Source organism: Zosterops lateralis, assembly GCF_965231275.1.
Source record: "Zosterops lateralis genome assembly, chromosome: 12".
Lineage (NCBI taxonomy): Eukaryota > Metazoa > Chordata > Aves > Passeriformes > Zosteropidae > Zosterops > Zosterops lateralis.
In genome coordinates, this window is record NC_139772.1 from 9,891,133 (window position 1) to 9,905,323 (window position 14,191).

At 34.8% G+C, this 14,191-nt stretch overlaps 1 protein-coding gene across 9 annotated transcripts in view; it reads right to left on the reverse strand.

Annotated features, from left to right (window-relative positions):
* Positions 1-643: 643 nt before the first annotated feature.
* Positions 644-14,191, reverse strand: part of RPGRIP1L (RPGRIP1 like) — a 50,201-nt gene continuing 36,653 nt past the window's right edge. For 5 of the 9 annotated variants that reach the window (XM_083870246.1, XM_083870245.1, XM_083870248.1 and 2 more), the window contains one exon: positions 6,108-6,226. In XM_083870246.1, coding sequence (XP_083726372.1) covers positions 6,156-6,226 — 71 coding nt within the window. In that variant the 3' untranslated portion in view covers positions 6,108-6,155. Of the gene's footprint in view, positions 2,721-3,740; positions 3,862-6,107; positions 6,227-9,488; positions 9,591-14,191 lie in introns of those variants that run through there. The other 4 variants (XR_014590991.1, XR_014590994.1, XR_014590992.1 and 1 more) reach the window with 2 other exon arrangements.

Here is a 14,191-nt window from a genome sequence, read left to right on the forward strand (position 1 = left end):
CATTGCTAAAATCTAGACAAAATAGTACTAGGTTACATTTTCCACTTTCTCTGCAGAATGTAGCATTTAGAATTAAGATTTAAGAGCATTTTGGAAATACAGACTACCTAATGCAAGAACAAAACTTTCTGGTATGATCACATGTTTATGTTGCATAAGATAATACAATCCATCTGTTGGGAAAATCCTTGCTGAATATTATATCTGTTTTAGCAATAAACATGAATAGAAATCAGGATTATTTTTTTTAAATCCGAAACTGAGTAACAGTGAGCCTTATGAAGAAATATGTCTAGGAACCTGAGGCAAATTATACATGTTAATGTTGGAGTCACTGAGAACAGTTAACACAATGTAACCAAATGTTAACTGGAATATTTTGCAGTAACTTACTGAAGAGATCTGTGTTTAATGAATATATGAACGCTTGGTTTCTAAGTTTCCAACTTCAGATGGCGAAGATTAAGTGTTAAGGGTGTTACTGTAAATGTTTAAGTGAGATGAACATCACTGATTTTCTAATTTTACCACATGGTTTATTTCAGAAGAAAACAAGCACCAGTTAACATAGTTCTCCTGCAAGTCAGTAAACAGTCACACACAAAAACTCAATACAATTCGCTTCTTTGTTTATGTGCAGGGTATTTAGTTTGGTTTGCAAAGTATTAGAAGAATAATAAGAACCTCCTGACAGAATACCACAACTAAATTTCTAAAAAGCCACTCAGTTAATCTCAGTGTTGAATCTGGCTGTTTCAAATTATTGTAATGTATAATAACAGTCTTATTGACAATATAGATGCACAGAGCCAAAAAAAGCTAGAAATAGTGGCCAAAATGATGAACTAAGTGCCAGCCCAAATGACAACAAACATATGGCCATTAACTGAAGAATGGAGGGGTTTAGGAATGCAGCTGTCTGTGGTCTCCTAAAGTTCCAGAGGAATGAAACGCTGTGAGGATTGGCAAAGTCTGGATGAGAAGTACTACTGAAGATGGTAGGTCCTAAAATGGAGTCAACCAGCAGACCATGTTGGAATTCAGAGATTTCTGTGGTCAGAATATATTCATTCCATTGGCCTCATAATGTACATCAACAAATTAATATTGTATGGATGTCATTTCAAAGCCTACTGAAGACGAAGAGCCATTACTGAAGCCATTAGAGCACAGATGGTTCAAACTATATGCAGATATTCATACTTGCATTTCTGCATTATAGCAGGGGTTTTTTTTTCTGTTGAACTGTAATGAATTGTCTCATAATCTATTCCATCTTCTTGCCATTAGCAGGCTTTGAATGTTCACAAATAGGAGCAAAGAACTCATTTTCCAGAGCTTTAATCACACAAAGAGGGAATGCCTAATTCTCTAAATGAAATGGTCTGTGATCACTGAAGCAGAGATTTAATATATCACGGCAAATTAGGTAGATTTTAATAAATTACTTATCTCTCTGAATACTTTACATATGCTTATGAAGAAACATAGCCTGTTTGCAAACAGTGGAAATCCACAGTCTATAAAATCCTTTGAAGAAAACGACAAATAAAAAAGTAAATTAAAAAATGAAATGTATTATATCCTCGTTCTCAAGAGACAATCCTTTTGCAGCATTGATTCACAGCTCCATTAAAAATATCAATTAAATCCTTCACTGAGATTGGTTAAAAGCTGTAAAATTAACTTTCCACACTAGACAGTAGTTATTCAGATACAACAATTTATTGTATATGTTTGATGTAAGTTCTAAAAGTGACAAAACCCAAATGAAAACAGTTGCCCATCCCTAAAGCCCAAAGTAGGTGAAGCAAAATCTGATACTCCATGGCTTCTTTTTTGTGCTTTGACAGATGTTGGCTGCAAGTAAATCATCTACTGTACAGAAAGTGATTGCGCCTGCCCTCCCCCCTACTTCAAATTATGGTAACCATAAACAGCTGATTATGTTAGTAGAGGGGTAAAAGTTATTTAAAAAAAGGTTGCAGTAATTTAATAAGTCCTGCAACTAGCCTAATTTTTTATATTTAATTGATAGGAACTGCATGCATCAAAGAAAACACATACTGAGATTTAATGTGCATAAAATGGATATTAGCATTTTAAAGAGGCAGATTAACACATTAATCCAAGTAATTTTCATATATTGCTTTTAATAAAATCTTCACAGTATAAAATTCTTAATGAGGCTAATCACAGGCATTCCATTTAGCGGGGTGATTAGGGATAACATAAAAGTATTTTTAATCAGTTTTCTAAGGCTTATGGTTTTTTTATTAAAAATTAAAATTTTGACTTGCATTTTTATTACTGTTTTATGTAGGAAAAAATCTTAAAAATGCAAATAAAGCACATCGTTCAATCATGTAGGTATTAATTATTTACAAGGCCTTGTCCATTGTGGAGATATTCTTAGCCTTAGGGGGGAAATATAAAAACAAACAGACTGAAAAGTATACAAAACTTTACAACTACAAATCAAGCGTCCTTTTCCATATAAATTATACATTAAATATACTGTAGGAATTACAAAGATCTCATCTTTGATGCACTATCAAGCATGTATTTACACTGGGAGAAGGATCTTCTGTAGGCAAGCTTCCTTTCATGCCTCGTAGTCATCTTTGCATTCCCCTCTCGACTGAGGGCAGCGCATGGAGGGCTTTCCACTGCTCCTTTGAGCTTTCCAATTACTGCACCAGCGTCTTGTGAATCAAAAACTAGAAAGGAAACATTACAAAACAGCATTAGCAATTTCATTTTAAGGTTTCACTTTTGTTCTGATAATCTTCCTTAGCGTTTGGACAGATTAAAAGGCTCCTGGTATATGTTAAAAAAAAAAACAACGAACAAGAAAAAAAGGGAGACGTAAATAAATAATAAAGAAATCTCTATTTTTCAGGTACTCAGCCTGCTGGAAACTGAGCACTCTGAGAACTAGAATGTACATCAATGAAAGTATCAGGGTTGAAATTAACTCTGAAATAAAGAAAATGATTCATATAATAATTGCCTATATAAATTAATAATTTTCACAATGTGTAAATAAAGGTGTTCTAAGTTCAAGTGAAAACATATATGAGTACTCAGAAATAATTCTTAAAAATATTAAAAATATTTAAAAATATACCAATTAATGCATTTTCTATACCATGTGGATGATGGGTCCATATCAGCCTGGACAATTATTAGTATTTAAATAGGAAGTTGTTCTTTCCAGTTTGTGCAGTGCAAAATTATTTAAATTCCAAGCTTCTGTGTGTTGTAAAATAATGAAGTATGAGCAAAGATGATAATTTCCCTAGACTAAACTAACTACCTTCATTTTTGTAGATGTGGGTTTTAAAGTAGTATTTAAAATTTCTATGTTACAGAAATTAGCTGACATGATTTAAAATTGCACTCTTTTACAATATCTAAGTAAGCCCAGAGGGCCAGAATCTCTGCAGCTGTGATTAAAACATGCTGCTAAGCCAAAAATGAGGCTCTTTCCCAGCCCTGCACAAAAAGGAGTGAGGCTGCCTAACATGACTCTAGAAGGAATCTGAATAAAAACAAATAATCTTGACAGCATATCTTTTCAAAGGTGACAAATAGTAAGGTTATGTATTTACTCTATTAACTAGGGTAAGTACTCTGGGACACGCAATGGTGCTTCATGTTGTAACTTCTAGGCTGCTGGGACAGCTCAGAAGAGGTTTAGAGAAGGGAAAACACAGGATAAACCTTCCATCACTTACCCTGTTGAAAGACCTATTACAAGACAGATTGGACGCTATTCTTAGAGATCCAAAGCATTTTGTATATTCTTGAACAAAACACTCAGTGGAATGTCACCTTCAGAGGATAGTATTGTTTTTACTGTAAAAACAGTAAAAAAATATAATTAATGATATCAGAACATTAACTCTCTTTTATCAGTTTTCATATTGTCATATTATCTCTGAGACTTATTGTTAGATATCTTGACTGTACAGTCTCTTTTTCATCCATCCTCTTGCTTCATGCACTTAGTTGCTTCAAGTTTCATCGAGGCCACTTCCACACAACCAGCAATGAAAGAAACAAGATATGAAAAAGATCCCTACTTGCAGTTCTCAAATAGACTGAATGAAGGTCATGGTGTCTGAGAATGACTACATCTTTATGTGGTAGTGTCCTAGGAATTTTTCTAAGTTTATTCTTTTTCCCTCAAACCAATATCCATCTCAGAGAATGTGCACACATTACTCAGGAATTCTATTTATCATGCCATTACATTTAATCAAAGTCGATGTCCAGATCTTGAGAACAGATCCTTTTCCAATAAATTAGTCCAAGAAAATACAGTTATAAGCTCTTCTGCCATGATCTAACATATATTAATGCAAAATTCATTTCAATTCTCTGGAATTTCTAAATTTTCAGAAAATATGCACTGTTATATGTTATGGATGCAACAGAAACATAACTATATTGTAGCTGCAGGGAAGGGCAGAAGTGTGGATAAGAAAAAGAACTTTTATTTTTATCTATTACTATAATTTTAATAGATATAATGCACTTAAAGGAAAAATTAGTTCAAATCCCTTATGATTAGGGGAAGAATAAAATAAATGCTCCTCAATATTGAAGTAGCTGTCACTGCATAATAATCATTAGCTTTTGAAAGAACAATAACTAGTAACAAAAACCAGTCCTTCCTGTCATAATAATTCTCTCAGATGATGATTAGGATTTTTAAGAGTTTTGTGAACACTGACTTTCAAGGGTAAAAGATTATATTTATATTACTAGTAAGTCTTAGCAAATAGAACAATTGGAATTATGGCCTTAAAATACAGAACAAAAACAATCTTCCAGTGAGAGACTACAAAGTACCTTTCTGGAGGAGATGTGCTTTTGTACAACTACTTGGAGAAAAATTATCGGTGGAGAAAAGCTCAAGTTCAGCCACATTAAGAGGTGCATCAAATCTGTGTATTATTTTCCCAGGGTATGGAGATTTGATTCTTTGCATTTTCCTTATCATGTTCCTGGAACTTTGAGTATTTATACTCTTCTTTGTGTATTTTAGGTACTGCATGGATGCAAACCATGCATGATAGCAGAAATGGTAAGAAAGCCTATTTCTTTCCCTCAATACTCTGCTCCCCATAGCTCAAGGTCTGGTAATTACCCCCAACAGTACAATTAGCAAACTGGCCTGGCATTCCAGTAGGGCTAACTGGAATTTCTGTTATGCAAAATCCACCTTGTGTGCACTGTGTCCAGGCTTGGAGCTGGTTCAGGAACCCACAGAGGGACTGACTGCTTTATCACAAGGATACTCTCAGCTTCTTTCCTGAGCTTCACCACAATGGGAAAGAGGATTGAAATGAAGAGGGAGGAGAAAAATGCACCATTGGTAACCATGACCTTGCTACCACAGGTAACAGGAAACTAAGCAAAGAGAATATTTTCTTCACTGATTGTGAGAGGACTGAGTAACCTCAAGTCGTCTTAGGAGTACTATCAAAACATTGTCCAATGGCCCAGGAAAGGGAAGATTCTACAGTTCCTACTCACCTCACCTTGCTTTGGTGAGTCACACTGAAGGGCTGGTCAGAGGCTTTTTCAGAGGGGTGCTCACACTAAACTGACCCTTAACCAACCCCCCCAGTATTTCACACTGTCCCAGATACACTTTTGTATGGAGGACACAAAAGCTGGGCGTTATATTGTAACTTTAAATAAGATACAGACATCAGCAATATAGAATTACTGACATAAATTTTAATTAAAAAAAAATCCTTATAGTCTTATTACAATAAAGTATGTTGTAAAAAATAGTGAATTACAGGAAGCAGACATGTCCTTAAAGTTCTTAGGTTTTATAAACTAATTACTAAGAGCTGGGGATGCTGTTTGGTTTTGGTTTTTTTAAATTTATTTTAAGGAATGACAGTAATAATTTCTGCAGACTTTTGCAAACAAATGTGGAAGCCCTTAGTTAACATTAAAGAATTTCTTCTTGACACAAATGTCAAACCATTTCTTTCACAATAAATCTTGCAGAGAAAAGCAGAAATTCAACAAATCATTTTTAAGCTACAAAAGTTTACAAAAAAGTGGTCTCTAATACTCACCATCGATGTCTTGTTCAGTGGTATTTCTTTGGTTGTGGAATATCTTTTTCAAACAGATTCAGCAAAATCAGTATCTCCACATTCAAGTTCCTGCTCATCTTCTGAGGTATCACTGAGCACTGTAAATTTTAACACACAAAAAATAATTGCATTCAAAAAGGATTAAAAATCAACTTAAAAAACAGAAAAAAGGCAAAACTGCATTCTATTTTTTATTCTTCTACTGCTTAAACAAGAACTCTTTATCAATTAAATTCAACATCTCCATCACAAGAACAGTCCAAGACCCTCTCTTTTAAATCTTCCCTTCTTCTTTATTATTATTTAGCCGTACTAGAAGGACAGAGAAGTTATAGCCATAGATCCACAGGCTTACAGAAATGTTTCATTTTTGTTCCCCCTCCCACCACCCCATGATACAATTCTTGTTTATATGGTTACACAAACAACTACACAAAATATATGCTTTTCTTCTGTGAACTTAAATTACACCCATTGCCTCCAAGTATGGCTTTCCTTTCAAACACGTAATTCCAATATAGTGTTTGGAGCTGGCTTGAGTTAGTGGCTTGTGCTGGGGCCAAAAACACCAAGACTGACAAAATGACAGGAATTTAGAGCTAACATTCGGTATGTCTTGGCATCATTGTTCAAACTGTGAATGTCTGTGAGCTTTACAACCTAGAAATGTTACAATAGGCATAATTTCAAATGGGTAACATCAAGTTAGATTACATCTAAGGCTACAGGAGAGGATATCTTACACAAAATACGAATACATGAATAAAACTATGGATAGTGTTACTCTCCTATATTTCTCTCTGTGATCCCAGACTTTCTCTCTAGCTGATTTCTTTTCTATAATATCAGGTATAAGTAGGCACTTTCTTGCAGGAATTCCAAACCTACTGAATCGGAAGAAATTTTAACATCCTGTTAAAAAACACCATGAGGAGATAATTGCTAGGCAGTGCAGGAAATAATAGAGAACCAAATGAAACTTGTTTGTCAAAAGAAAAGTGAAAAAACAGTAAATGCTTTAAGCTTAAAACATGTTTTACAATGAGAGCCTGAATGATTATTTATTTTTGTTTTTAGAACAACACTCAAAGGCATTATGACCAGCAGGAAATTTAGAGCAACAGGACAGAAGCTCTTATATAGGCAAATTTGATCCATTTTTTTTTATGCCAGAGATCAGAGTTTTTATGCAGCAAGTAGAAAACTTTTTGCACGAATTCAGTGTATGTGAAGCTTACACTGTACGCATGCTCTATTCTACAACATGGAGGCACAGATTTTGTTACTTTGGGAAACAATGACTTCATATAGTCTGCTCCTTGGAATAACAATCATTTCCCACCAAGAAATGATGCACCTGTCAGGATCAGCCTGGAAAAACCTCTTGCATAAAGCTGTTCACTCTTGTTATCACAGCAGGGTGACTGTTAGAGGAATGGATTCTTCCATTCTTCACACATGTCTCTCCTGACACTTGTCAGAAGAGCACACACTCTTCCTCCAGGTCTCAACACTTCAGCTACAAACTGGCATGGGGAATCAGGGAAGTTTCACTACATGACTGAAATTTCTACACTCTTCAAATGCTGAAAGGCAACAGTGGAAGAATAAAAAAATAACTATGGCACAGTTACAAAAAGTTAAATGGATGGCCAGAAATGTGTCCTGTTAACTGATGTAGAGACATGAACAAGTAAGTAAATTATGATGTGGTTCAGATGCTGAAATAATAATCCTGTATCCTGTTTTTATTCAAAAATTTTGCAAATATTAGCAAGTATGTCTTCCTTAAATTAATAAGGAATTTGAATCCCCATTATACAGAAAAAGAAACAAAACAAAAAGGCTACCCATGTCACACAATACAGGTATAAGAAAAGAAAATATTCTGACAAATTCTCCATATTAATGACAGAGACAACAACAGTCTGAAAACATAAAGAAAATATGCAGGTCAAAAGAAGAGGACCATCTTTGTGGTTTTCAACAATTACTAACCTAAAAAGGATTTCAAACAGTCTTCCTAGTCTCCTACTATCTCATACTCATATATTTTACATCTTATATCATTCTATTTAACAGCATATTTTTCTTGGGTTTTTTTGACACTGATTATTTTTGCCTTTTCTGCAACAAAAGCCATTAATTTAAATGTGCAACCAAAATCAACATTTCTGATCAACTTTTAAAATGATTCCACATCAATAAATGAAATTGAAAAAAAGAGAAAAATTAACTTTATTTTGAAATCTTATATTCATGAACAGTGAATTCCACTCCAAACAAATTTTAGACTGAATATTAAGAAAAAATTATTCACTGAAAGAATTGTCAAGCCCTGGAACAGGCTGCTCAGGAACTGGTGGAGTCACTATCCCTGGAGGTATTTAAAAATGCAGGGCTGGATTAACAGTTGTACTTCACGACCTGAAAGTTCTTCTCCAACCTAAATATGACTCAAAAAAATACAATATATTTACAAAATATATAATACAAAATATTTTTCATATAAATTCTATGCCAACTAACATTTATTTATTTGTATAGCCAAAACTAAATGGGTATAAAGCTGCGAAATGCATTTTTCAGGGCCAAATTGGTTCAGTTTCAACTACAGAATTAGCCAATAGTTGCAACTTTGGCTTAGCAATAATTTTATGTATTGTAATAGTTATCTTTTTCAAGAGCTATTCATTAAAGTGATTCTTCTTTTAGAAGACAAAAATAGCATGTGATTTATCTATTTATTTATGTTCTAATATGGATTCAATCATTATGAGTATCATTTCCAGCAACATTCATTGTGACAGAATAAAAATGAATTAATACATTACTTAATACACACAATACACTGCCTATGCTGCTATAATTTGGCCGAGCACAAACACTAATAAAGTGTCAGGCTAAACCATCTGCAGGCAATTTTCAATGATATTTATATCCTTGATAATTTGGTTTCCTGAGCTTTAAAGCATTAGTTTAGTTCAGTTCCTGTTTCAGCTGAAAAAGCTCTGATACTAGTTTGTAAGGCTCGTGATAGAAAACATGTGTTGAAGATATAACTAGGCCAGGTTTAAAATGCACAGAGTTGGAAACTTTCGGTGTATGGGCACAATCTTTCCATAAATTTTGTTTCTTGGTGGTCCTCTTGCTAGGATCAAGTGGGGAACTGGACTACTGATGAACTTCCTGTCTTCCTATTTAGCCAATGCAGAACTGAAATTTCAATGTGAGCCAACCCAGACATATCAGTGACTGCAGAAAACAACCCACCTACAAACACAGGGGATAGTACCATAGTAGCAAGACATAGAAGATGATGCTTCTGTTTCGAGAAAAAGCTCACTGCTGTAGGCTTACCTTACTCTCACCTTAGGCTTGTAAAATAATTATTAAAAATATCCAAGTATTTATAGGAAAAACCACAGCACACCAACTAGTTATTTTCCTTTGCTAATTTATCTGTCGGGGAGGGGGAAAAAAAGGAAAAAAAGGAGTATTTTACCTTCAGTACTGTCAAATTTTAGTAGAACATTATCAACTTTCCTATATGGTAGAATAAGTTATCTGCTTGCTTATTAAGTGAAGTATTTTTCAGGTTTTTTTTGTTTTTTGTTTTTTAAATCTCCAAACCTAAGAATTGTTTGGGTATGATATTTCCATGCCAACAAGTAATCATTTCATTGTGTGCCCTGCTCCATTCCACTAAAACCTGTTTTCTGGCCAAGACATGAAACTCAGATCTAGAATTGAAATTAAGAGAGATCATTCCTCCCTACTGTGGAGTGAATCAGTGATTTGTGAATAAACACATGTTTAAAAGATTTACAAGTAACTTCAACATTTAAAATACAATCAGCAGATGTGATAAAAATAGGGTAAAAATTCGTGTATAAAATAATAATTCGATGTATAATGAAACAAAGCTAAAGTAAAATTGTAAAATCCAATAGAAGGGTAACCGTTCTCTCTCAGCCTGCTAATCTCAGTTGAAAAGACAGGACGAAGGTCATCAAATTAGACAAAAGACACTGGCCAACCCTGATAAGAATCGCTTCCTCGCCAAGGCAAGGAGAAATTCCTTCCTGACGTCGATGCCAATTTCATCAACTTTCTGGTGCCACGAGCGGAATGAAATCAACATAAGACAGACCCTTGGAATTGACATAAGAAAGGAGCCTTCCCGGAATGAGACAACTAGACTTGATGAGGTCCGGGAGGGCCATCGAAAAGAAATCCGGACTATTCAACCCACCTTGGACACCTGGACTGCCTAAGGGCAGAAAATTCCTATAAAACGGTGGACTGAGAGCTGCACTGGCGTGGACTAGGGCGTCTGGTACATCGGTGCGGACCTCTATCCACCCAGCGCGCACTGACAATTTCCTATTTTTGTGGTTTTTCTCTTTTTCAGGTGCTCGATATTCTGTTATTAATAAATTGTCATTTATTAACCTGAAATTTGCCTTTGCATTTATAACAGCAGATATCTTACTCTTTCACAAATCAAATGAATCTTTAAATTAGTGATTATTCCATTTTAATCATTGACCTTCAAGAGAAAATGTAATCAAAGGATGTCATTCATTCTGTGTAAGTAATGTACATATGATCACAATAAAAAAAATTGAATAAAAACAAATTATTATGAGATAATTAGAAATTAGATAAGAGTAATTTATATTCTTTCTGATATGTATTCACACAATAGCTGCTGATCTATCTATATGTCTATCTATGTATCTATCTATCTGGAAATTCTAGGGCCAAGGAACAATGTCTAACAATTTCTACTAAGAGCTCTTAGACTCTTAGTAGTATTCTGAATTCAGAAAGCAACAAACATACTACACTACACTGGGCAGATATGTGCTTTTCTGATTCATTAGTGACAGAATACTGGTGATAGATTCTCTCATTGGAACAAATTTGTTAAAAACCAACCAACCAACCAACCTCCCAAACCAAACTCCAAACCACAGCACTAAACCAGCATTAGCTGAGGTTGCAGTATTCCATGCCACATGAACTTACACTGGGAAGAAATAAGAGCAATTGTCCCATCAGAATGCAGTTATCATTATTAGCTGAAACAATTTTTTTTCTAGTTAGTTAGTTAGGTATTAACTCCTCAGTCAAACCCCCTCAAAAGAGACTAACAACACGGTGAACCACAAGCATTATTTCCTAAGACCTGTAACAGAGTTTTCCAGCACTAATATGTACCTGTCAGTGTATAGATTTGGCTTTAGAACAGACCTGAGACCTCTTTCTGCACAATTATCTATCTGCCTTAACCACATTTACCACTGCAAAGCAAATCAGAATTACTATTAGTATCAAATGTTTTTCACCTTTTAGAAGAGCATGAGGAAAAGAACAAAGAAAAACAAACATTTCTTTTTTTCTAAGGAAAAGCAACAATGCTAGAATCAAATTTGAAAGGCCATGTGACCAAATGGTGTGTCACTGGCAGGTTTATGTGCACACTGTCAAAAAAGATACAAGCAGCATCTAAGCATGCCACATAGCTGTCACTTTCTGTTAATGGCAATAGCACTCATGATTTTAAAAGCCAGTGGTCTTTATTGCTTTGTATTTGAAGTGATTTACTGCATTTTCTTCCACTGAGGAAGCCAGTGATAATGATAATATATGGCAGAGTGCTTGTCCTTTTTGACAGCCTCAGTAATTTAATCCTCCTTTCCTGCCACAATATTTCAAGAAGAGAAACCTCTAGACCAATGGACTGGAGAAAATCCACAGCCTGGGGAGTGTGAGTGAGTGCTCTGAAAGCTTTCCATTGTTTTAATTTAAAATACAAACATGAGGATCAGCTTTTAATTTCTGTACTATTAACATGACCTAGAGTGAAAGTTACCCTTGGTTTGGAAAACATACTAGAAGAATGAGAAGCCGGGTTTTAAGAAATTCTTTAAGAAGTTTTTTGGTATCTTATACTAGAGAAAGTAGCTGCTTGCCTGCAAATAGTATCAGTCTGCAAATATCAGCAAGCTACTGTGAAAGATTACACAAATTGAAAAGGTGTTAAAGGAATTTTTAAAAAATTAAATAAAGAAATGAAACTGAAAAGGTTTTGCTAGGATGGAACTAGAGTGAATATAGCCCCCTAAGAATCAAACACAGATCTTCAGAACTGGAGTTTTCATTTGGTTTTGAGGTGAGAAGGTGGAGCTAGAAATTTGTCTGTCAGTAAACCCCAACATTTTTAATATTCAACTTTCTTCTAGTTACTCTGCCACTATTCTCACAACAATTCTTTTTGACTCTCCACAATCACAGTAAGGTTTCCTTTTCCCCTACGCAGACAGAAATCTTTAACATATCTCATACTGTCTTCTGCTACCCAAAATAAATTTATTTGGATAAACAGAAAATATCAACTCTGCTATGCAGCTGAAAGCATTGGAATACAGCAATATGAGAAGATAAGAAGGCCTAAATTCCTTGTAGAGGGATTTATTGAAGGACATATCCCTATTAGTCCTAGGAAGCCCAGAGCTATTGATTTTCCAGTTTTCTCCAAAGCTGTTCCCCAGTTCTGACATGAGCAGCAGAACTGCTGTTGGGAATGGGTTACTATCACTAAACAGCCAGTCCAGTTGGTGAGTTGTTCAATCAAAGCAATCTGCAATTTGTCACCTTTTTCTCTACTAACAGAAAGCAAAGCACTGGCATTCTGTCTCTGAATCCTTCGTTCCCACCCACAATTTCTTACTTTCTTAGGTTAAAAGAAGTTGTTATTGTCATCTGCTGTTCTTTTGGACACGTGGATGACTTTCCACATGTGCTACTCTCATGACCAAGTGCTCCTGAGGCCACCACAGGAAGTGATGGGGAGGCAGCAGGGAGACAGATGGACAGCCAGAGAACTTCAAAGGAAATGCCACATCAACAGATTATTCCCTTTCCCATAAGCATCCCAAATGGAATTTCCTAAGTTTATTAATACTGTATCTAAAACAATTTTAAATGCAAATTATTAACAAACCTAAAGAGTTCAAATTCATTTCACTCAATGGAAAAATTCAGACTAGTAAGTAAAACATTTGGCACAAGAACTTCATTCAAGTCTGGGGAAAATGATTAACCAGAGTGAAAATATATTTTTAGATTGTGATGAATAACATGCTTTCATAGTACCCCTTAGTACTGCCTGAACTTAGAAGCATTAACATTGCTGCAAGGCATGGAACATCTCATATTTCTATCCAATTAATTGCAAAAATAATTCAAAATTAACTTGTGACAGTTTGCCTCTAAAATTATAATTTTAAAGTTAGTTCTAAAGAAGTATTAAAAGCTGAAGATTACAATAACCCTCAAACCTTGTTAGAAATCTCTGCAGTTCAAAATGTTGCTGTTCTGCTATAGTTCAGCTTTTTCATAGTTCACATTCTAACAAAAGTCAACAATTACATAATGAAGCAGATTTTCATCAAATTAAAAAAATGCTCCACAGCCTTGAGCTTATTGTAGAGAAGGAATAAACGCATAGAACTGTAACAATGTTTCCTGATACAATAGGAATAGGGATCTTCAGAAGTTTATTTTTAATAAAAAGTACATTCCATCTTTTCTACACCTCTCCTCTCTACGTCCACTTGTACTTCAAGTTGATCAAATAGTCATATGTTCACCTAAGAGAGACAGGTTTTTGAGAAAAGAAAACTTCCCAATTAAATTTCATATAATACTTTTGCCAGCTTTCCTAAATATTTCTTCTATTTCTGCTGTCTGTTCTCTAGAACCATTGTATAATTTGGCAGATTTCACTGCTCTCTGAATATAGGGGCCTGCAGTGTTTGGAAGCATTCTCAGATATTCTAATAACTCTTTTCAGTGGAAACAAACACAACAGCTCCTCTCAGTCACTATGATCATCAGGAGGTACAACACAATGTCATGGACAATCAAGGGGTTTGCACCATAATCCTGGACTGTCTAAACTTCCCCACCCAAGTTGCTATTCCAACTAGAAGAAAGAAAATGATCTTCTAACCATTCTTAGTGAAAAAGTCATAGTTGAAAAAACCCAATTA